Consider the following 22,347-nt stretch of genomic DNA (forward strand, 5'->3'; position numbering starts at 1 on the left):
GTCAGAACAAGCTCGCAAATGTCGCTAGATTTGCTGTAGACCTATTAGAGCACAGCGGTGGCCATTGTAAATTGTAGATACCCGTTCAATGCACGGGATGGCCATCGGCAGGCGTAGACATCATGTTTTCCCGATGCGATCAACTGTCATTGATTCCATGGAAGATCCACTTCTGCCCGACCCTCTTCTTTCGTTTCTTCCTCATCCCAACCCCTCCCATTGCCGTGCCAGTTTGATGCCCCTCGCAATGGAGAAGAAGATCACAGAGAAGATCGCGGCATTGCCGCCCGATGCCAACTACTTCTCGCTGGAGTTCTTCCCTCCAAAGACCCGGATGGTGGGGTTTCCCCGCGCACACGACTCAATGGCAAAACCGTACGTCTGCTAACCACATGCGATGCTCTAGGGTTTTGCGAACCTGTCCGCGCGTCTGGAGCGGATGGCTCAGGCGCTTCGTCCGCTGTTCGTAACAGTCACTTGGGGTGCAGGCGGAAGCACGGCGGCTCGCTCGCTGGAGCTGGCGGAGGTCTGTCAGCGCCAGCTGCAGTTGACAACGGTCCTGCATCTGACATGTACGAATATGAGCCGCGCTCTGGTGGATATGGCGCTCGAGGAGGCTAAGGTACTTGGAATCCGCAACATTCTAGCACTGCGAGGTGACCCGCCCCGCAGCGAGGAATACAACATGGAAGGAGAAGACGACAGCAACAAAGACTTTACCTTTGCCGTGGACTTGGTGCGGTATATCCGCAAGCAACATGGGGACTACTTCTGTGTCGGCGTGGCAGCATACCCAGAGGGCCATCCTGCCGACTCGTTCCAGGACGTCCAGGACCCTGCCCGGGACCTCCCCTACTTGATTGAGAAGACGGTTGCCGGAGCGGATTTTATTATGACCCAGCTTACCTACGACCTCGATGCCTACCGGAAGTTTGAAGACATGCTTCGCAACCATGATTCGGGCGTGTTCAAGACAATCCCCATCATTCCAGGCTTGATGCCCATTCACAGCTACAAGATCCTGACCCGTGTGACGAAGCTCAGCCATGTCAATATCCCGGACCCGGTTGCCAAGCGCATGGAGGAATTGAAACATGACGATGATGCTGTCAAGCGTGCGGGCGTGGAAATTATTAGTGATATTGTGGGCGGTATTAAAGAGCTTCGTTGCCCGGGCCCGCGAGGATTCCACTTTTACACGTTGAACTTGGAAAAGACGGTATCGTTCATCCTTGAACGCTGTGGTTTGATTCCACCGTATTCCGATAAGCAGGATTTCTCTGCCATTGAAGATGGCGACGCTGCAATTACGCCGAACGACGTGCCGGCGCGTTCGGTGACGAGACGTCGAGGTTCGTCCATCAACTCTCAGCCACACAACCGTGTGATTGTGGACAAGCTCTCAGCACAGGAGTCATCACAAGACTCTGTGCACGAGGCGCGCGCAGATAGTGCAGGCCTGCCGGCGCTGCCTCCCAATCGCAGCACCACCCTTCAAATCTCCGAGGGTCTTGGCTCCCTCGGCAGAGAGGCGACATGGGATGACTTCCCTAACGGACGATGGGGTGACGCACGCTCGCCTGCATTTGGTGAAATCGACGGTTATGGTCCTTCGCTCCACGTCACTTCAGCCGTCGCTCGTCGTCTGTGGGGTCACCCCGTTGAGCCCTCTGACATCAACACCTTGTTCCGGCGCCACGTTTCGGGGGAGTTGCACATGGTGCCATGGTCAGAAGGCGGCGCCGAAGAGGATACGGGGGGCTTGAATCCAGAGACCGAGTTGATCCGCCCAGAATTGCTCAAGCTGATCGATGGCCGCGGCTGGTGGACGCTGGCCTCGCAGCCGGGAGTGAACGGCGTGCGCAGTGACCATTCCATCTTTGGCTGGGGTCCGCAGCGCGAAGGCTTCGTCTTCCAGAAGCCATTTGTGGAGTTCTTCTGTCCTGGCAAGGACTACAACACGATTCTGAAGCCGCTGCTTGAGAAACACGGCCACGACCAGCTGACCTGGTTCGCCACCAACGCGACAGGTGCCTTTGAATCATCGCTCCCCGCTCAACCCGCCGATTTCGAGCTCGACGAGCTCGGCTCTAACCCCGAGAGTGTCAACGCCGTGACCTGGGGTGTCTTCCGCGGCAAGGAAATCGTCACCCCAACCATCATTGAAGAAGTGAGCTTCCGCGCCTGGGGCGAGGAGGCCTTCCGGATCTGGGACGAGTGGCGCCGCATCTACCCGCGCGGCTCGCCGACTGAGCGGTTCCTGGATGACACCAAGAACGATGCCTGGCTGGTTTGCGTTGTTGGGCAACAATTCGGCGCCGGTACCCAGCCCGGCTCCAGGGAGGAGGACGATGAAGTCAAGTGGATGTGGCGGGTGCTTGCAGGTGACGCGGGTCAGAATTAATCTTGTCCCGTGTCGGGGTGTGCTGGATATACCCTGGATATGAGAGGGTGTCTCAGCTGGTGGCCATTTGATGAATGTTGTTCGGTTGGACATATGAAGAAAAAGAGCTTGATGACTTTCGCGAGATATCGGATTATGTACAGTACTCTTGATCTCGTGCAATTGAGATGATGTTTATGAACGTGTAATTCTTGTTGGGGTGTTGGGTATATCAATGGTCTTTGGGAATAGTCTTCAATTGACGCCTGCCCCAATGCACTGGATATTTGACTCCGATACTGCTAAGGCAACACTGTTTATCAAGTGAGTCCCTTGACAGCAATGCTATATATGTATTTTTTTAATCGCCCCATTCATTGATATAAGCCAAAGCCCAAAGATCTTCCCTGTGGGGGTAAATGGATTTTCCATTATGCTTTCTCCGCAAACCCATGTTCTTCGAGTCCCTCCGCGCCGGTATCTGGCGTAGCAACGGAAGACTGGGACTCGGCAAACTTCTGTATAGCTTCATCAAGACGGCCATATATACGGGGCATTCGACGGGGTTGGCCGGGGCCCGCGGCGGGTAGATGGTGGCCGCGTAGTCTAGTGGGTGTTAGCAGGCAGTGTTCCTATCCTGGACAAGCGTCTTTGAGGAATAGATGATTCTGATAATTTGGATTCAAAAACAGAAATACTGCTAAGACATTGCATGAATTTCACATACCTCGGGCCTTGGCCAGTCTGCTCTGGCAACGAAGCAGCATAGACGCGATTGAATACCTGAACATCTTCATCAAAGGAGCCACGCTGGATGCTTTCTCCGATTCCTGCGAAGAAGAGTTCCATTATATGGTGGTTGTGGATTTGAATGAGAGCCCAAGCTGTCATTTCTTTGGCGGACAAGAGGTGGTGGAGGTACGCGCGATGGTGCTGCTGACAAGCGTGGCACTCACATCCCTCGCGCAGTGGGGATGTATCTGTAACATTATCCGACGACCACAGGTCGAATCCAAGCGGTTTTGGCTCTGATCTGGCTGTCTGCAACGCAGGCGGGACCGGGAAATCGAAGTCTAGCGCGACCCCGGCATCTGACGATGCACCCAGCAAGGGGACGGTTAGTAGGTCTGCTCCCAGAGAGATCTCTCGCAAGATCTCATGGGGACTAGATGGGTTGCTCAACAGCAACCGAGGCAAGCTACCCAGGGACTCCGGGATGAAGGTCAGCGAGGCAGACTCATATAACGCCAATCCGGAGAGATTGTGGCGAAACTCGCTCTCCAAATCATCCAGGTACAGCGACTGCTGCGTGTTGTCCAGCGGCAGCACCGGCGCAAAGTACGCAGCTTTCGACTTCGGCTGACCTTCCTCGGGGTCTTCGTACAGCCGATCCAGCGCGTCGCGCGTGAAGGCATGCGTGCGGTCCACCATTTTCTCCCGCCGTTTGACACCCGGCGGCTTTCCCAGGACAATATCTGCCAGTCCAATGGCAATATCCGGTCGCAGCTTTTGTACGGCCTCCACGTAATGATGCGCGGAAAGCTGGTGGAACCCGACTGAGGTCAGCACTGCGATCGAGGTCTCGGTGTTCGTCGGCGGACATGGGATAGCAGGGAACCTTCGGGGACCGAGGATCAATGGCATGTTTTCTGGGACACAGATGAACTTTTTCAGGGGTGACTCCTGCTCTGTGACAGGGGTCTTATATAACGGCGCAGGTGGCTTCTTTTCGATGACTGAATTAATCCCCAAGAGGGCACGCCGCCTGTTAGCAATAGGTCCAGGGTAACGACGAAGAGGGCGTTTTTCACTTACAATCTTCCAACCCGGCATATAGGCCGTTTATCCCAGTGTGGTCCCGCATCACATCGTGAGTAATATGCGGAACTGTGCCCCTCGAGGTCAAGGAAATGTAGTGCGGCGTCGAGAGCGTCCGGCGGCCGGCGATCGCCAATTTGCCCACTCGCGGCGCCAGCACTGGAGCAACAGTGTCCAGAACGTGGAAGCTCATGTGGGACGAATCGTCCATGGCGGCTGTGGTCATGGAGGGACCATGTTCGGGGAGAGTTGGGTCTTATCAGGCGGAAGAGAAAAGAGCGTCCCGATAAACAACTCTCCCCATCCCTTGGTCTTCAAAAGACATACTCCTTTGATTGAAAGCATTGGGCTCAAACGAAATATCGATTTCAGTTCTTGCACCATCTCATACCCGCCTTTGACCTTCAATCCACCATGACCGGCCTGTCAGACCAGCCGACGCGACGCGGGGCGCTTATTGTCGTCGAGGGACTTGATCGCGCAGGCAAGTCGAGTCAGTGCGAAAAGCTATGCGACCACCTTTCAAACCAGAAACAGGCTGTGAAATATGTTCGATTCCCAGGTACTTGAACAATAAAACATGGAGTCAATGGGGGTATTGGTCTGATGGTCGCGCAGACAGAACAACGCCCATCGGGAAGCTGATCGATAGCTATCTACGCGGTTCGTCGCAGCTGGACGACCATTCCATTCACCTGCTGTTCTCAGCAAACCGCTGGGAACTTGCAAAGAGCATTCAAGACGATATCGCCCACGGAATCACCGTGATCGTGGACCGTTACTCATATTCTGGGGTGGTCTACTCAGCCGCCAAAGCGAACCCCACACTCTCGCTCGAATGGGCGTGGCAGCCGGAGATCGGACTACCGCGTCCTGATATTTGCTTGTTTCTCAGTATATCGGCCCAGGAGGCTGCGAAGCGCGGTGGGTTCGGTGCCGAGCGGTATGAGAACGAGACGATGCAAACCCGCGTGCGTGAGCTCTTCCGAACAATCTTCGAGCGGCAACACGACGTGTGTATCGTCGATGCAGGGGGTTCTTTCGACCAAGTGTCACAGGAAATATTGGGCGCTGTGTCGAACTGTATGGTGCGCTTAGATGCGATCGGGCCGCTCAGGACATTGGGCCCTCTTGCCTAATTTACATACTCCGAAGTGATAACATTATTTGTATCGTATTTAGCGAGAGATACTTGATAAATGACCATATGTGCTGTATCATCTATCTGGTGGCCCATGAGCTCTATATATCATTTTCGCTAGCTATCGAACTGTTGTGATTACGCCTTTCTTCCTTTCGCCCCAGGTAGGGCCGTGCGCCTGGCTCCACCGTGCATGACGCTATTTTTACTGCGGCAGTCGGCGGATTGGAGTTGATAATAAGCTAAGATATAGAGAGATAGCAGCGATATACCAGCATTGGTTGAGCATGGTCGCTAGAAATTGCCAGAGGATATATCTATGTATCTCCTTATTCAAGGCATCATTTAACAACTTGGGATTTCTATAGAAAAATATCCATCTATAGATGCTGGATTATAGCAACAATCAGTCATTGTACAGCTTGTAAGCCCCGGGAGATCTCATCGATCTCACTCGATGGGGGTGGCATCATGTACGCGTCCTCGACAGCACAAAGGGATAAAAGACCATTGATTACCATGGGCGAGCATTTGTCTGAGAGTTAACACCATCGAAATATCCCTAGAGAACTGAAGAGGTCCACGGTTTCAAAGGTGCTTCCTCGACAATGCGAGTCTATCAAACCACGGATGCATATACAATTCATGCAGTTGATGTGTCACAATGAATACGTCGACACATTTCAGACCACAACCTGTTTTTGAGAGTTGTAGAAAGGCATATCTCTCAATAAATGTAATTCTCCCACCCTTGGTGTTTTTGGGGGCCTCCCTGAGCGCGCCGTCTGATGCCCGTTTGCGGCCTCGGCGATCGGAAACGGGATGATTACCAAAATTACCGGACACGCCGCCAGGAACACCCCGTTGGAGACCCTTGATGACCGTAACATTACACTCTGTACTGTTCGCTACCATGGCTGCGCCAGTGGAGGTCCCATCGAGTCACTGGCTGGTTCTTTTCCTACTGGTGGACACACAAGAGTGACCTCGTAGTACTTCCGGAGTACCCCCAGTCTTTCCTCTCTTTCTATCAATCCCCGAGGCCCTTCTTTCCTCTCCATTCCCACCGTCTGGTCTTTCATCAATCGTTTCCCTTCAATTCCCCCATCCTCAATTTACCGTTTCTATTCTTCCTCCCGAATCCTTCCCGCGCGCTCTCCAGAGCCAGATTCCAGCACCGCCACGAGCCGCCTTCTCTCACTCTCTCCTTCCCAACTCCGTCGCTCTCTCAATGCACTCGTCGCATTGTAACCTCCCCCTCGGTACTCGATAAGACGCGCGCACACCAAGCTCTCCTCTTACCCTTCATCCCGAAGTCCCTTGGAAGATGGTGGCCCCGGCCTCTGCCGTGATGGCCGGGCAACCGACTCGATCTTCTAGCACCCACCCATCGCATTCCCACAACGTACCTTTGAGTGCCCGCAGATCGGCGCCATTGGACTTGTCGACCGTCGAACGCCGCGGACAACCTAGCGCTCCCCGAGAGCCATCGAAGCGCGTCCGCCCTCATGGCATCCCCGAAGCCCCAACGTTCCGTCCTACCGAGGAGGAATTCAAGGACCCGGTAGCATACATCCAAAAGATTGCCCCCGAGGGCAAGAAATACGGGATCTGTCGAGTGGTTCCGCCCGAAAACTGGCAACCAACCTTTGCGATTGACACCGAGGTAAGCATGTTTCTCGCCGAATGACCTGCTTTGGAGTCTGCCTCATCTCGACATTCGCTCTTCTCGTATTCTTTGCTTACCACGCATTCTCCGTCTAGCGATTTCACTTTAAAACCCGTCGACAGGAGCTCAACTCAGTCGAAGGAGGTATGGCCCCGTGTTCAGCTGATCTTGCTGCCGGTGGAACCACTCCGCAGCACAGTTCTGACCCTAACTTGAATCCAGGAAACCGCGCAAACATGAACTATGTCGATCAACTCGCCATGTTTCACAAACAGCACGGGACGAACTACAGCCGTTTACCGAGCGTCGACAAGCGTCCTCTGGACCTCTACAAGCTCAAAAAGGCTGTTGAGACCCGCGGCGGCTTCGAGCAAGTTTGCAAAACCAAGAAATGGGCGGAAATCGGTCGCGATCTCGGATACAGCGGCAAGATCATGTCTTCATTGTCGACCTCGCTCAAGAACTCCTACCAGCGCTACCTGCAGCCCTACGAAGAATACCTGGCTCGTGCAAAGCCCGGCGTTCAGCAGCAGCTGGAGCTGGAGCACGGTGGCCCATTTACTCCGTCCCCTCGCCAATCCCCCATGGCCAAAAAGCCTGCATTAGATGAGACCAGCACGCCTTCCAAAACACGCGATGGAACCCCGATCACATTGGCCCCGATGGCCTCAGCAACCCCGATGGAGAAGTCACCTGAGAAGCCAACACCACCGGTGGAGTCAACGCCTCCTCCCCGTCCGGCGTCCGGTTTCACCCCGGTCAATGCTGCCGCCGGCGGGTTTACAGCAGTGAATCACTCGCCTTCCTTTGCTTCTGTGAACAATGGCCCGACGATCAAGCACGAGGGGGAGAATGGGGTATCGACCCCCAAGAGTGTTACTGAGCATCCTCCTGTCAACTCAACGCCCGTGAATGGCCAGTCGGGATCATCTGTGAAGCGCGCCATCAGCCACGATAGCAATTCCCAAACCGAGAATGGCGATGATGGAGGCAGTGGACGACGAAGTAAGCGTCTTAAGAAAGGTATTGATTTTTTTCCCCCTGGAACCGACCAAATATGTCTGGTCTGACTCCTATCTCTAGATTCTCTACCGACAGTCGCAGGTTCTCACATGTCCCTCCTTCGTCCAGCGCCGCCTAAGGCGCGCAAAGAAGGGATCCAAAACACAGGAGAGGTAGACCATCATTGTTCATGTGCATTTATTCTATCATACTGATCAAGTCCCAGAAATGCGAGTCTTGCGGCAAATCAGACAACCGTTCTTCGATCCTGGTGTGTGACAGCTGCGAGCTTGGATATCATAAAACTTGCCTGGACCCTTCTACGACGACAGCGACCGAGCACGACTGGCACTGTCCTAAATGTTTGGTGGGCACCGGGGAGTTCGGGTTCGAAGATGGCGGCGTTTACTCTCTGAAGCAATTCCAAGAGAAGGCCAATGATTTCAGGAAGAAGTATTTTGCTTCCAAAATGCCGTTCGATCCCGTTCTCAACACGCACCGACGTGAGACCGAGGATGATGTGGAGGCCGAGTTCTGGAAACTCGTTGTGGACCTGCATGAGACCGTGGAGGTGGAATATGGTGCAGACATCCATTCAACCACACATGGCAGTGGATTTCCCACGATTGAGCGCAATCCGCTTGACCCTTACTCGTCTGATCCCTGGAACTTGAATGTTCTTCCGTTCTATGGCGACTCGTTATTCCGGCACATTAAGTCTGATGTGTCTGGGATGACGGTGCCCTGGGTGTACGTGGGAATGTGTTTCTCCACCTTTTGCTGGCACAACGAGGACCATTACGCCTACTCAGCCAACTACCAACATTTCGGCGCCACCAAAACCTGGTATGGCATTCCTGGTGCTGACGCAGAAGCATTTGAAAGAGCTATGCGGGAGGCAGTTCCAGAACTTTTCGAGGGGCAGCCAGATCTTCTTTTCCAACTTGTTACTCTGATGCCTCCAGATAAGCTCAGAAAAGCCGGTGTGAACGTCTACGCGGTGGATCAGCGAGCTGGCCAATTTGTCCTCACGTTCCCTCAAGCATATCATGCTGGCTTCAACCATGGCTTCAATTTCAACGAGGCTGTCAACTTTGCTCCGGCGGACTGGGAACCATGGGGTGCAATGGGAGTTGAACGCCTGCAAGCCTTCCGTCGGCACCCATGCTTCTCCCACGATGAGCTTCTTCTTACGGCAGCCGCTCGCGATACCTCAATCACGACTGCCAAGTGGTTAGCACCAGCGCTCGAGCGTACCTGCAACCGGGAGCTGAGCGATCGAGCAATGTTCCTAAACCGACATCGAGAGTTTTCCTCTCATAACTCTAGTCTCGCCCCTAATTCTGCGCCAGGCGATCACCAGCTGAAATTCGTAGTCGAGGAGGAAGACCTCCCCGAAGATGATTATCAGTGCCAGCATTGCAAGACTTACACTTACCTCACCCAGTTCCGCTGCCACCAGTCGGCCAAGACCGTCTGCTTATGGCATGTGGAGAACTATGACTGCTGCGGTGAATCATTTCCACAGAAGTTGCTGGGATCGGGACATACCCTGCGGTATCGTGTCGATGATGATGCGTTGAAAGCGCTGGTGCAGAAAGTTCAGGAACGAGCCAAGATCCCGGAAGCATGGGGGGAAAAGCTCGACAAGACCCTGGAAGACGAGCCCAAGCCCCAGCTGAAGGCCCTTCATAACTTGCTCAGTGAAGGTGAGAAAATCCCATACCACCTGCCTGGCCTCCAAGATCTTGCGGCCTTCGTCCAGCGTTGCGATAAATGGGTTGAGGAAGCCAACAACTACATTACCCGGAAACAGCAGAACCGGAGAAAAAACGAGAAGGCATGGCGCAAGGCCAGTTCCAAGGCGGCGGCGCAGCTGGACGATCGCGATCGTGAAGTCCGCAGAGTTGAAAACATCTACGCCCTTCTGGCAGAGGCTGATAAACTTTCCTTCGACTGTCCACAGATGGCGGCTCTGGAAGAGAAAACCCGCGAGATCGAGAAATTCCGCCAGGATATTAACGGAGCCCTGATGAACCCGCATGTGCGATCGATCCAGGAGATTGAAGAACTGATTGAGTCCGGCCGAAATTTCAACGTGGAAATTCCAGAACTGGAACACCTGGAACAAATTACGCGCCAACTGAAATGGAACGAGGAGGCTGCTCGCAAACGGGATCAGTACCTCGCCCTTCAGGACTGCAAGGAATTTGTTTCCACCGCGGAGCGGCTGGGCCTTTCGGATAGCAACGAGCACTTTGTTCATTTCAAAGAACTCTGTCGCCATGGTGAATCATGGGAAGCCAAGGCCAAGGAGTTGATGTCGGTCGAGGCGGTTCACTACCAACAACTGGAGGCGCTTTCCGCTCAAGCCTCTCGCTTTCCTGTCTCACCCGAGACGCTTACCGCTGTGGATGCCATCTTGAACAAGCAACGGGAGGCACAGAAGCGTATTCAGACACTCTGTGAACAGACCAAGGATCCTGAAATGAGGAATCGACCCAAATATAAGGATGTCCGAGAGCTCACCGAGTCCCTGGAGCAATTGAACAGTCGTCCTGTCGGGGCAATCGATCTGGAGCGGGAACAAAAACGCCATGAGGACTGGATGCGAAAGGGAAAGAAACTATTTGGCAAGGCCAACGCGCCCTTGCATATCCTGAAATCTCACATGGAGTATGTTGAAAAGAGGAACTCGTATTGTTTCGACCTGGAGGACAGTTACCGACCTCCTGTGGAACCTTCCTCACGTGACAATACCCCAGATGGGTTACTCGAGCCCCCCAGCACCAATGTATGGGGTCCGAAGTCACGCAAGCGGGATGTCTTTTGTCTTTGCCGACACTCGGAAGCGGGCATGATGATTGAATGTGAAGTCTGTCATGAGTGGTAAGTCTAATTGCGACACGCTTCGAATTTCCGTAAGGCATAATCACTGACATCATCTAGGTACCATGGGAAATGCTTAAAGATCGCCCGGGGTAAGGTAAAGGAGTTTGACAAGTACACCTGTCCCATCTGCGATTGGCGACAGAAGATCCCTCGTGACGCTGCTCGTCCCAAGCTCGAGGATCTTCAGGACTGGCAAGCCGAAATTCCCGGATTGCCTTTCCAGCCCGACGAGGAAGAGGTTTTGGACAGTATCGTCAACCAGGCAACTGCCTTCCGCGATTTCTTGCAGGGCTTCACAAACGCCGCGTGCACAACCACTGAGGAAGTGCCTACTTTGATATTCTATCTGCGCAAAATCGAAGGCGCCGAGGTTCTTTTGACATACGAGACGAATTTCTTCCGACAAGAGATCCATAAATGGGCGCCCGTGGCACCAGAGCCGCCGCCCATCTTGGAACAGTCTCTGTCGACTCGGAAGCCACGGCCTACCAAGCAGCAGAAGATCATGGCCCAATTCGGCGTCGACCGTCCTGAGGATCTCCCGGAGCATCTTCGCGCGAAGCTTGCCAATCCAGCGAAGCGGAAATCGGTCGATACCCAAGCAACCCAGCCTGTAGCCCTGCAGCCGGCCCCGGCTTCCTCTACTTCAAACAGCAATCCGCCTCCTCCGACCACTGGGCCGACGCTCACACCCATGACAGAGCCCAACAATACACCGTACCCGTTTTCTGCCAACTACTCTTTGCCTGTGAGCGATTCTACACCAGCCCTTCCACCAGGCTCTTCCTCCGCATTCCTCCCCCATGCAGCCGCCTCTCAATCCCCGTCATTCCTTCCTCGATCTCCAACCCCCAACCAGGGTATGGATTCGTCACTCTTCAGTCCACCGCGCTTCGGCCCGGACCCTCAATTCGCAAGCAGTAGTCCTCGTCAAAACTTGGATGACGTGTTTGCGGATCTGACAAATCAGGACGTTGAACAAGAACCCGAGGCAGAGCCTATCGAGAACACTCATGCAAACGAGGCACTTGAGGCCCTTGATGTCAGCAACGGCAGCAGTCGCGCTGGGTCTGTTCATGAGGATCCTGCTCCAAGCGGCGAGGTCCAAGATGCAGCAGCGCCCCCAGCCCCAAAAATCGAACCCCTAGAGGAAGAGCTCTAAAGTGTCTTTTCGTGTATGGTTTATTCCTAGGATGATGTGTGATTTTTTTTTCCCTTCAAATGTTTGTGTTTCTTGCCAATTGATTGTCGCAAAAAGGTGTACTACAGCAGGCTGGACCCGGCGGGGGAGTTCTGAAGCGCAGTTCACTTTATCTGATTTCTGTTTGTTCCATACCATTGAGGCAATGTTTGTGATGAATGAGGCCGGGCCCTGTGTTTTCGTGTTTCTTGCCGTTGCCCATGTAATACTACTAGTTGAATTCAGGTGTCTTTGACCCCTTCTGCATACGCGCTCAGGGCCGCCTGGCCACCAGTATGGATGAACAATACGTTCACCTCGTCCAAATTATGTTTCCGGGCATAGTTCTCGAAAGCCTGTCCGTGCACCACCCAGTACATCATTCCTCTGGCTGCCTTGGCCGTATACACTGGATCTAGCATCATGCCTTCTGCCCGCGCCATAACTTGCAGCGTTTCTTTGGTGCCGGGATCCAGCACCCCGTACGCGGTTCCAACGAATCGATCATCCAGCTGTACATCCTCCATGCTGATATCCCGCTCGGCGTCGAGACCGATCATCGCTCCCGCTCGCCGCGCAAAGGTGAGCACCCGCTCCTCATGATACTGGCGCGGCTTGGTAGGCGAGGTGAGCACGCCAATAACATTGCGCGGCGGCAATCGCCCCTCGGCACGAGTGCTGTCTTGGTCTCCCGAAGAAGTAGGAGTAGAAACGGCTGCTTGACGGTTCTTTTCTAGCATCGTAAAGCCCGCAATCAAACCCCCAACAGTGCTGCCACTGCCGCATGCAACAAAGATATAATCATAGCGCCCGGACCCGCCCAGCTGCAACTGCGCCTCCTGCGCCTCGATCTCTACCGCCGCTCGCGCATACCCCAGCCCACCGAGCGGATGCAAGCTCGCGCCGCCGGGGATCCAATACGGGTTACGGCCGCATGAGGCTAAGTGCTCCAGAACCGGGGTGGCATCCTCAGCAACCGGGTCGTCGGCGTCGAGGATATCTACGAGCGCGCCGACCAGCTGGTTGATCTGCACGTTGCCCACGCGCTCAAAGGCCGCCGGGTCCGAGCTGGCGCCCAGCCCGCCCCCGTCCCGCGGTGTAGCAGCACCAAGGCCTCCATGCGTAGCTTTCGCGCCAGCGTGGCTACCTGCACGGTGTGGTTGCTTTGGATTGCACCCTCTGTTATCAGTGTGGTTGCGGGGCCCCGCATGGGCTGGCTGGTCGGGTGGTGTTCATGGTGGTGGTGTTGCGGGGTCTGGGATAGAATATCGGGGATAATGTATTCAAGTTTCCGGTATTTGTTGCCTGCGCAGGCTAGTGGCGATGAATGGTCTTCCCGCTTGCTGAAGACGGAGACGCGCCTATAGGTTGGATCGGTGAGATCTCTCAGTGTCGGGAGCGGGTGGATGGGCGAGGGGTGAGGGTATAATAGTGGGTATCGTGGGATCTGGGCGAAGGGTTCGGGGAGTGGAAGAGACATTTTGAAGTCATCCAAGGATATCCTGGTGCTGCTTGACTGCTGATACCCGGAATATTTTGACTCGACGAGGCGGTGCTTAACTGGAGGTATACCCTCTGTCACGAATCACCGAATATGCAGACGCTTAAACAGAAGGGAATGCTATTCCTGTTCTTCCACACAGTGTCTCACTTGCCAACGAGCATGGCCTGGGACTGAAAGCAGGAAAGAGTTGGTAGGAACAGTATGCGGGGTACATATAGATGGGAGTTGAAGCAGTGGGGTGGTTCTGTCGAGGAGGCGCCCTCCTCTCCTCCAACAATCATGAGCCTGCTCCAATTCCTTCGACACACCCGCCAGGTGCACCTCCAATTTCTCTCCGGTGTACGAACCGAGTCTCCCATCTACGTCGTGGGCAATCCCTCAGCCGATCTCGACTCGATCGTCTCCGCCATCGTCTACTCCTACTGCGCCGACAACCGTCTCCCGACCACAACCCCACGGCCCCATGTACCCGTCCTCAACCTCCCCAATGTGCCCGCAGGCCCGGAGCTCTTCCGGCTACGACCCGAATTCGTGACGGCATTATGGCTGTCGACCAATTGCCCTCCCACGAGAAGTGATGAGTGTTTTGAGAATACCTCCGACTCGGCGGGGACGCTGCTGCGCGAGCACCTGGTCACCGTCGCGGACTTTGCACAGGGCCTGAAGGATCGGAAGGGTTCGTCCAAACTCGTCGCAGATGCGACAATGGTCGACTGGAATGCGATGCCGTACCGTGCGGACAGTGAACCGGGGCAAGGGTCGCTGAGCGGCCTGTCGGACGTGGCGTTTCGGACCCTGGGGTGTATTGACCACCACGTCGACGAGCACTTTGTGCCCCGCGCCGATGCGCTGCCAGCTGACCAGCCGCTCATTGTCAAGCCGGGCCCCGGATCGTGCGCGTCACTGATCACGAACGAACTGGAACGACGAGGTCTCTGGAAACGGGACGCGGCGTCAACGGCGGACATCGCGCAGGTCGCCAAGCTGGCGCTTTCAGCCGTGCTAATCGACACATCGAACCTCACTGCCGAAGGGAAAGTCACTGAGACGGATGTCCATGCCGTTGATTTTCTGCGCCGTCAGATCGAATCTCGCTCCCCAGACACGGCCACCCCTTCCCCGGGCTCAACAGGGGACCTGACCGCCTTTTACGAACAGATCCTCAACACAAAGCAAAACAGTCTCGATCTACTGACCCTGGATGAGGTCCTGGGCCGTGACTTCAAAGACTGGACCGAGACGGCGCGGTCGTCTGGGGAGAGCATCAAGCTTGGGTTCTGCTCTTCCGTCAAGCCCATGCAGTGGATCGTTCAGAAAGCGGGCGGACCGCAGTCGTTCCTGGATGCGGTGCATTCGTTTGCTGCCGCCGAGGACAAGCAGCTGGATGTAGTAATTGTAATGACGGCGTTCACGTCAGCTGCCGAGGCCCCGTTCTGTCGAGAGCTGTTCGTCTGCGCGACGCGCAAAGCTGGGTCGGCCATTGCAGGCGCCGAGGCCTTTGTTGCGCAGGCAGCGTCGCAACTTGGTCTCGTGGATTGGACGCCTCTGGATGGTGCTGTCGAGCGAACAGATCCTGATCTGCACTCGACATTAAACGGGAACTCGCCGGTTTGGAGGCGGCTTTGGGTACAAACCAATGTGTCGGCGAGTCGAAAGCAGGTGGCTCCTTTGTTGCGGACGGCTATGGCCAAGCTATAATCCACTTGAGGACTTTACCTGATAAACTACGAGTCCTATATTGAAAGTCTTGCATGAGCGAATCCGTAGTTTATAGCAGAAAAAGGTTGAACGTCAAGCATGGATTTTTATTTTTCTCAAAAAAATGACTATTAGTCCGAACACCCCAGCACCCGAGTCTGCAAAACGAGAAAAAAGCACCGAGGTAGAATGCGATATGTGCAATGCTCCCAGCCGACCTGATGCAAATGCCAGTATGGAAGAATGGAAACAAGAACGAGAGCAAGAGATGCAGACCCCAGGCAAACATGAAGGGGAAAAATGGAAGCTAAAAGTAAAAGGCAACAGAAAACAAGCAGGCAAAAGAAATCCACACCACGAGATCTGTTGCAAATGCTGGCATCAACTCCAAAACTATATGATATCAGACACACTCCCACTCGCAGAAGACACACCAGCGTGCAACCCGGTCGGCCAACACCAGTCCGCGCCAGGTCCCACGTTCGCCGATTTTGATCACGGTTTCCCAGACACTGCCTTCGGCGGCGGCATCGGTGACGGAGTCGTTCCCATGATCTGAGTTGACCATCTGGTCGCCCTTGCGAGTGAGACGGAGGATCTTGCCGGACGGGGACTGGATGGCCAGTTTGGCAGGCTTCTCTCGGCCGGAGGCAGATTTCGTAGATGAGATGGCCGAGGTCGATGCCGAGAATTCGTTTGAGGCGCTGAAAACGGTTGATACGCCCGCAGAGCTCGACACCATACTCAGGGCACTGGAGGGACGATTGAAGACGGACGGCGAGGAACGCCCGTTGGAACTGGGCTCCTCCTTTCCGACAGGAACGGGGGCCGAGGGGTGCTGTCGGACAGCGAAAACAAAGGTGTTGTTGACTGCCAGCCGGGAGCATTGGGGCTGCATGATGTACAGATCATGGCGTTGAGCGTGCGGTGTGGGATGGCGCAGGACAAAGTCGTAAGAGGGGTTTTCGCCGGTGTGGAATATCGGAAGCGCCAGCGCCAGAGGATGAGGGATGTCTCGACTAGAATGCATGAGGCCCTTCTTCCCGCCATACACCTTCAACATACCCTGGCCCTCGTCACCCGGCAAGACTGCTTTGACGGTAATTCGCTTTTGGCCGCGGAACCAGTCCGGCTGAACCAACGCTCGCTTGCGTACAATGTCACCGCTCTCAAAGAAATCGCCATCGGCGTCACAAGCGAAAGCTGGCGCCTCGACCTCAGCAGCGCATTCGACATCTGCGGGGACCACGAGGCAGATTTGCATCACCTCCAGCCCTTCAATGCGGACGAGACTGGTGTCATAGTCGGGGAACTGGGCATTCAATTTGAAAAATTGAGGTGCCACGGTGGGCAAAGATAACAGAACGTCAGGTGAAATCGGAGGACAGATGTGCTGTTGCGCCGGATGCAAAGGCACATGCGTGTAACAGATGTCGAGCGGCCGGGCGAGGAAGTACCAACTCTCCGCCACAGACGAATTATTGGTAACAAACCGGTTCCTCTGGGGGTTCGTCGGGTTGGCCAACGCGCAATCCATGATGCGCCATTCGCCGTCAACCAAGACCGCATTCCACCAGTGATTGGGGCGAGAGAGGCTATCCAAGTCGAGGGTGTCTCCTGGTCCCTTCAGATATCCATGGATCATTTCGGCATCCAAACCCACAGCCGCGCACATTTCGTTGACCAAAAGTGCAATCTCCTCGGGAGTGCCCCGTTTGGCCTGCAAGAGTCTCTTCATGTCGACTTCGAGGCCATCGACGGGTTCTTCCCAGGCGATCTTTTCACTAACCCATGTGAAAATCGCGCGCAGTCGTTGCACGTCGCTCTTATAAGGCCGGCAGATATAGCCCTGTGCCAGGCTCATTGGGTTGGTCATTGGTGGAAGACTGTTGATAAAGCGCGCACTTTTATCGACAAGGGTTAGGTTTCCAGAGCTGAAATTCGTGGGTTCGCTGATGGGCAACCCATCAATGCTCTCATCACCTTCCGCAGTATCATAGAGCTCCTCAACAGCGTAAATGACTGGGTGATCCATCATTTGGCACCGCTCCGCCCGCTCAATCCTCTCATTCCGACTGGGAGACGATGCCCGGTTAACATCACGGCGAACCTGAACCCAGTCAATGGCACTAGTTCCAAGTCCCATATCGCGAGCAGTGTCGCGGGTCGACTGAGGCGTAAGAACCGGCGAGACTGCATTGGCGACTCTACTGCCTTTTGTTGGAGACTGAGATCCACTACCGTGGCCTACCGAAATGCTGCTTCTTGCACTCGCAGCACCGGTTTTCGCCGACTCAAAGATCTTCTTGAAGAAACCCTGCTTTTTGGTCTTCGGGGTGGAAAGCCCACCAAACACGGCACTAGAATCAGCCGCATCCTGTCCAGTAGAGGTCCATGGGATAGCTGAGGAGGCACCCTGGCGGGATGTGTTGTGACTTGAGTGATAGGAAATGCCCGTCAAAGGGGTTTCTGGCCGATCTATTTTGCCTGCGTCACTAAAGCCTCGAGAACGAATGGTGTCCATGGCGGTATTCGGTCTTTCGTAGGCGCCATTTCGCCTTGCAAAACTACCCGCACTGGTCGCGCTAAAACCCCCAGCAGAGGCACCGCTCATCAGACTCTGGCTGGTTTTGTCCGTACTGGTAGTCACATTGGTGCTGGTGCTTTGAATACCGCTAGAAGAATTGGTGGTACTGGACTTGTTGGTGAAGGATCGATTTAGTATATCTCCTCTGAGATCCTGACCGGACCGGCGACCTCTCAAGTGGGGATATTGCGCTGGGATCGAATTTTGCCGCAGATGCTGAGTCGCGTGTTTGGGAGGGGGAGGGGGAGGCCCATCGTCGTCCTCTGGTGGTCCTTCCTCGTCATCGGCCGGACGATTTTGGTCCTCGAGCTGGCGAAGGCGGCTCTCCATCCGTTGCACATAATTATTGAGCTGAGGTGGGCCATCCATATAGTGGTCATGCGTATAAACACTATTCCTATGGGGCTGCACAGCGTGGGGCTGCACCTTGTTCCCGTCAAAGCCCATCGAGGTCAGCGGTCGACGCCGATCTTGCGGTGGGTTCCTTTCAGACATGTTATAGTAGGCATCTGATGACCAGGGGTTGTTAAACGTCGGTGGCGGAGAGGGCGAAGGAGCTTCCCGACGTAGACCCATATCTTCCAGTGAGGTCATGATATCCTCCATGGCGTCTCGCAATGGAGAGGGTGTATTCCCATGGACATCGGATTGGCCTGAGTGGGCAGAAAGTCCTCCTGGCGATGGGGTACGAGAGAATGTCACGTAGCGATCATTCATCATCAATGGCGTGGGAGAGCGTGATGGACGAGGAGAGTGCGATGGCGGCTGCGGCGAATGCAATTGGCGCTGAGACGAGTGAATTGGTGGTTGCGGGGAGTACATCGGCCGTTCCGTATGATGCATCGGCGGCTGGGGAGAGCGCGATGGTGGACGACTGATAGCAACTCGGTGGGGTGGTGGTGGCGGCGGTGGAGGGGATTCTTCACGCTCTTGTACTTGCAGTGGGGACGGTTCTCGAGAAGTGGGTCGCGAGTATGAGATGCTGTTCTTTGGCATCATTGCGGATGGTGGTCTTTCTGGTTCTTGCGATGCGCGGGGAGAAACACCTCGTGAAGACGGCCGGGAGGACACTGACGAAGGCCGAGACAAAGAGCCCTGGTTTTTGACTGCGGTCGCATGAGTGCGAAGGGGTTTCGTACTGCGAGGAGTACTGCCAGCTCGTGGAGGTGTCTGCGGGATCGAGCTCGTCACCGGGGCAGGGTTACTTCCGCTTCGAGCCAGTTCCGACGAGGGCGACAGGGCTTCCTTGTGTGCTTGGAAAGGTTTCCGAAAGACGGTCTTCTGTTTTTTGGGGGCGGATGTAGGGTTGTTGATGGGATTAGAGCCCGCTTGAACCATGGGGCTTGACTCCCGGCTCACAGGGACAAAGTCCTCGCCGAGAAGCTCAACAAAGTTGGATGGGAAGAGCCCGACGGCGCGCCTATCACGGCGCAGGCGCCCCATCCACCATTGCCCGTCCCCCGCATTCAAGCATTCGATCAAGTCCCCCTCAACGAAGCCCAAATCCCGCGTGGTCTCTCCTCCCCAGGAATAAACTGCCCGACACCAACATGGGAAACGCAATGGCAGCTGAGGCGCAGCGGGAGCCATCCCGATCAACTGAGTAGGGTGAACAGTGGTCGCGCGAGCAAACAGTTTGACAGCCGGCCTTTTTTTACTCCTGTTTCTTTTCTGAATAATTCTGGGATAGTAGAAAAATACCGAGTTGGGCGTTATCCGGAGGATTGCAATGGCCGTTTAAGTTGAGGTGGAATCGAGTTTCGTGTAGCTCGAGGGCGAATGGGTAGCAAGATACGCACGGTGGCAGGGATAGCAACAGTCGCTCAAATAACCAGCATGATGAGGCGATGCAAGGACGGAAAAATTGACCAGAAGAATGTTAAGGATAAAAACTCGAGACAAATGCGACCGGGGGGAGAGCGGAGCGAGTTGAGGTGGAGAAAGGAAGAGCAGGTTTGAGACGGTGAGGCCCGAGGAGTCTCTTGTTTACGTGGTGGCCCAATTGGGACTAGCGGCACTAGCTGGCTTATCGATAAGCTTATTGTGCTTGGACCAGCTTCATCCTGGAACTATATGACTCGCTATAACAAAAGTAACACTCTTGGAAGACGAGTGTCAACCCAATTGCTCCTAGATGTCCTTTTCAAAAATATTAATCTGCAACTGTTGTTGTACAACAAACCCCCCAAGCTGTGGGGAGAATAGTTCGTCTGAGGAGCTTGACCCATGGTTGGAGCCGCACGCCCTGGCAACCCGCCTCCCCCCACTCAAAGCCGCCTCATTCGCTATTTTCCTGCAAAATAAGAATTTATTGCTTGCAAAGCTTGTTCTACATTTTCTCTCGGACATGCTTGCTGGACCTTTTTTGCATTGCATTATCAGGTAAAAGAGTGAATTCTACAACTGACGAACAAATATTTACACTTGTTCAAAGGAGTATACACTGCGCAAGCCCTTTTCCCATTTGAAAGCACACAGTTTCGGCATGAGGACAATTGTCAACCGAGAAAAGCGCGGATTACGGTCTGTGGCTCATATTAGCTCAAAATCTCACACCTTGCTACGAGGCTATATGTCAATATCTCTCCCTTCCCCAAGTACATCAACACATTTCGGTTTACAGGGTCAAACCGCTTAGCTCCCACAATAGTCAAGACGAGGGGAAGCCATGATTTGGCCTCTCATGCTGAAAACTCCAATTCGGGTAAAGCCACATTCCACATACAAGGAATTTCCAGCCACACACAAACAACTTACCGCACTGGGTCAACGTCGATCCCCTCTGCATATCACTACTGGATTTTGATGAAGTTCAACACATGCTCAGGCACCAGATCATGAGGGCTCTTCATTCCTCGGAGAAGACTTCCCTCGTGCCGTCTTCTCGATAGCTTCTCGGAAACGGAAAATTGTTTGGATCAGCACTTCCCCAGCCACCTCAGCATTCCTTCTCCAGGAAGGCCCCTGCTTATCTTTCCTCCTTTGCAAAAGAATCAAACAGCACAGGCGGCAGATCCAGACCTTCCCCTGTTTTGTCAAATACGCAAACATGTTTGCGGACACTAAGCCGGCTCCCCTCCGTGGGGCAGAAGTGCTAGATTAGGGCTGTGGCATGTCTTGAGCAGATGACAACGTGGACTATTACGATTCCCCGATTTCCCAGAAGCCAAGACGCTGCGGATCAAGTTTGACGAGTTCGATCTGTCTCTCGTTAACATTGCTGAATACTAGTCGAGTCTTCTATGCATTCATTCAGAGCATCGTTGTCTCGTCTGGTTTCAATACAATGGCGCCATTGAAGACACTTTTGGCGTTGGTTACCTCGGGGCTTATGCCCTTGGTGTGGGCCAAGCAGGTTCAATTCGATCTGAGCCTCACCTGGCAGAAAGGTGCACCGGATGGCAACGTCCGTGAAATGATCTTCATAAATGATCAATTCCCCGGGCCCGATTTGCGGTTAGACCAAGGGGATGATGTAGAGGTAAGCTCCAGGAAGAACCGGCAATTGGTGATTGAGCAGATCTTCTAACCAAAGAAAGTTCGAGTTCCTCAACCATTCCATTGATCTCGAGCAATCCGCAAGATATCCAAGCAATGCAAAAAGCAGAACAGAACCCTCAGCTTGTCATGTTGTCTAACTGGGATCACCTGACTTCTGCTGAGTACCAGAAAGTACAGGAGGAAAGCCGTGTGAATATTTTATAGTCAGGTTTTGAGGCATCTATATTGCAAGTTTGCTCACTGTTTTCTAGCTGCATGGACAGTATCCTTATCAACGGTCGCGGGGCAATGTGGACAACAGCCGGCAACGCCTTATATGATGTGACCCGATCCTCTACGACCTCAACGCGAAGAACAACTTGGCGGAGCAGGTTACAATCCAAACCAAGAACGGTACATGGGTGGATCTGCTTCTGCAGCTGGGCGAAATGCCCAACACGCCTGCAATCCAAGCGCCGCACGTTATGCACAAGCACTTCAATAAGGCCTATGTCCTTGGGTGTCGGTCCGGGCTTCTTTAACTGGTCTAGTACTGAAAAGGCTTGAGCTGCTCGCCCGGATCTTTTCCAGATGGAGAATCCCCAGAAGAGGGTCACTTTTGTTACCAATGGACCCACTGGCCCGACCTGGATGATTGTGTGGTATCAAGTGGTTAACCCGGGCCCATTCTTGTTCCATTGTCATATCGAAATACATCTGTCAAATGGGATGGCTGTTGCTCTGCTTGGTGGTATTGATGTCTGGCCTCAGGTACCCACTGGCGAGGACCAGAGTAGTGATCAGGGTTACGATCAAGGTCAAGGTTAGGGCTATGGTCAAGTGGTACTCAAGGTCAGGGTGGTAACCAGGGATACTAGGATTTTCACGATTTTCAGGGGCATCATCCGCATCCCGGTGCCCCAATTCCTAGTGGCATGAAATGTGGCCCCCCATGCCCCCTCAAGAGAACGAGGGTGCTGACCAGGAGTACAA

At 54.2% G+C, this 22,347-nt stretch overlaps 8 protein-coding genes across 8 annotated transcripts; 5 read left to right on the top strand and 3 right to left on the bottom strand.

Annotated features, from left to right (window-relative positions):
* Positions 1-247: 247 nt before the first annotated feature.
* On the top strand, positions 248-2,404 carry NUU61_001988 (methylenetetrahydrofolate reductase (NAD(P)H) MET12; the record flags this gene model as incomplete). Its single annotated transcript, XM_056652570.1, has 2 exons — positions 248-337; positions 407-2,404. The coding sequence occupies 2 exons, from the start codon at positions 248-250 to the stop codon at positions 2,402-2,404; spliced, it is 2,088 nt and encodes a 695-aa protein (XP_056513637.1).
* Positions 2,405-2,814: 410 nt separating this feature from the next.
* Positions 2,815-4,427, bottom strand: NUU61_001989 (tRNA-ribosyltransferase family protein; the record flags this gene model as incomplete). Its single annotated transcript, XM_056652571.1, has 3 exons — positions 2,815-2,989; positions 3,111-4,119; positions 4,199-4,427. The coding sequence occupies 3 exons, from the start codon at positions 4,425-4,427 to the stop codon at positions 2,815-2,817; spliced, it is 1,413 nt and encodes a 470-aa protein (XP_056513638.1).
* A 188-nt stretch (positions 4,428-4,615) lies between these two features.
* Positions 4,616-5,340, top strand: NUU61_001990 (bifunctional thymidylate/uridylate kinase; the record flags this gene model as incomplete). The annotated part of the gene is made up of 2 exons (XM_056652572.1): positions 4,616-4,763; positions 4,820-5,340. The coding sequence occupies 2 exons, from the start codon at positions 4,616-4,618 to the stop codon at positions 5,338-5,340; spliced, it is 669 nt and encodes a 222-aa protein (XP_056513639.1).
* A 1,329-nt stretch (positions 5,341-6,669) lies between these two features.
* Positions 6,670-12,067, top strand: NUU61_001991 (uncharacterized protein; the record flags this gene model as incomplete). Its single annotated transcript, XM_056652573.1, has 5 exons — positions 6,670-7,008; positions 7,134-8,016; positions 8,095-8,186; positions 8,240-10,902; positions 10,963-12,067. The coding sequence occupies 5 exons, from the start codon at positions 6,670-6,672 to the stop codon at positions 12,065-12,067; spliced, it is 5,082 nt and encodes a 1,693-aa protein (XP_056513640.1).
* A 260-nt stretch (positions 12,068-12,327) lies between these two features.
* Positions 12,328-13,565, bottom strand: NUU61_001992 (Tryptophan synthase beta subunit-like PLP-dependent enzymes superfamily; the record flags this gene model as incomplete). The annotated part of the gene is made up of 2 exons (XM_056652574.1): positions 12,328-13,211; positions 13,262-13,565. 2 exons carry the CDS (start codon positions 13,563-13,565, stop codon positions 12,328-12,330), a joined length of 1,188 nt encoding a protein of 395 aa, XP_056513641.1.
* Positions 13,566-13,868: 303 nt separating this feature from the next.
* On the top strand, positions 13,869-15,287 carry NUU61_001993 (putative exopolyphosphatase; the record flags this gene model as incomplete). Its single annotated transcript, XM_056652575.1, has 1 exon — positions 13,869-15,287. The coding sequence occupies one exon, from the start codon at positions 13,869-13,871 to the stop codon at positions 15,285-15,287; it is 1,419 nt and encodes a 472-aa protein (XP_056513642.1).
* A 403-nt stretch (positions 15,288-15,690) lies between these two features.
* Positions 15,691-19,464, bottom strand: NUU61_001994 (putative SH3 domain protein (Cyk3); the record flags this gene model as incomplete). The annotated part of the gene is made up of 1 exon (XM_056652576.1): positions 15,691-19,464. One exon carries the CDS (start codon positions 19,462-19,464, stop codon positions 15,691-15,693), a length of 3,774 nt encoding a protein of 1,257 aa, XP_056513643.1.
* A 2,004-nt stretch (positions 19,465-21,468) lies between these two features.
* Positions 21,469-21,921, top strand: NUU61_001995 (conidial pigment biosynthesis oxidase Arb2/brown2; the record flags this gene model as incomplete). The annotated part of the gene is made up of 2 exons (XM_056652577.1): positions 21,469-21,578; positions 21,627-21,921. 2 exons carry the CDS (start codon positions 21,469-21,471, stop codon positions 21,919-21,921), a joined length of 405 nt encoding a protein of 134 aa, XP_056513644.1.
* Positions 21,922-22,347: the final 426 nt, after the last annotated feature.

This window comes from Penicillium alfredii (assembly GCF_028826965.1).
Source record: "Penicillium alfredii strain IBT 34128 chromosome Unknown utg000004l_segment0_segment0, whole genome shotgun sequence".
In the NCBI taxonomy this organism is placed as follows: Eukaryota; Fungi; Ascomycota; class Eurotiomycetes; order Eurotiales; family Aspergillaceae; genus Penicillium; species Penicillium alfredii.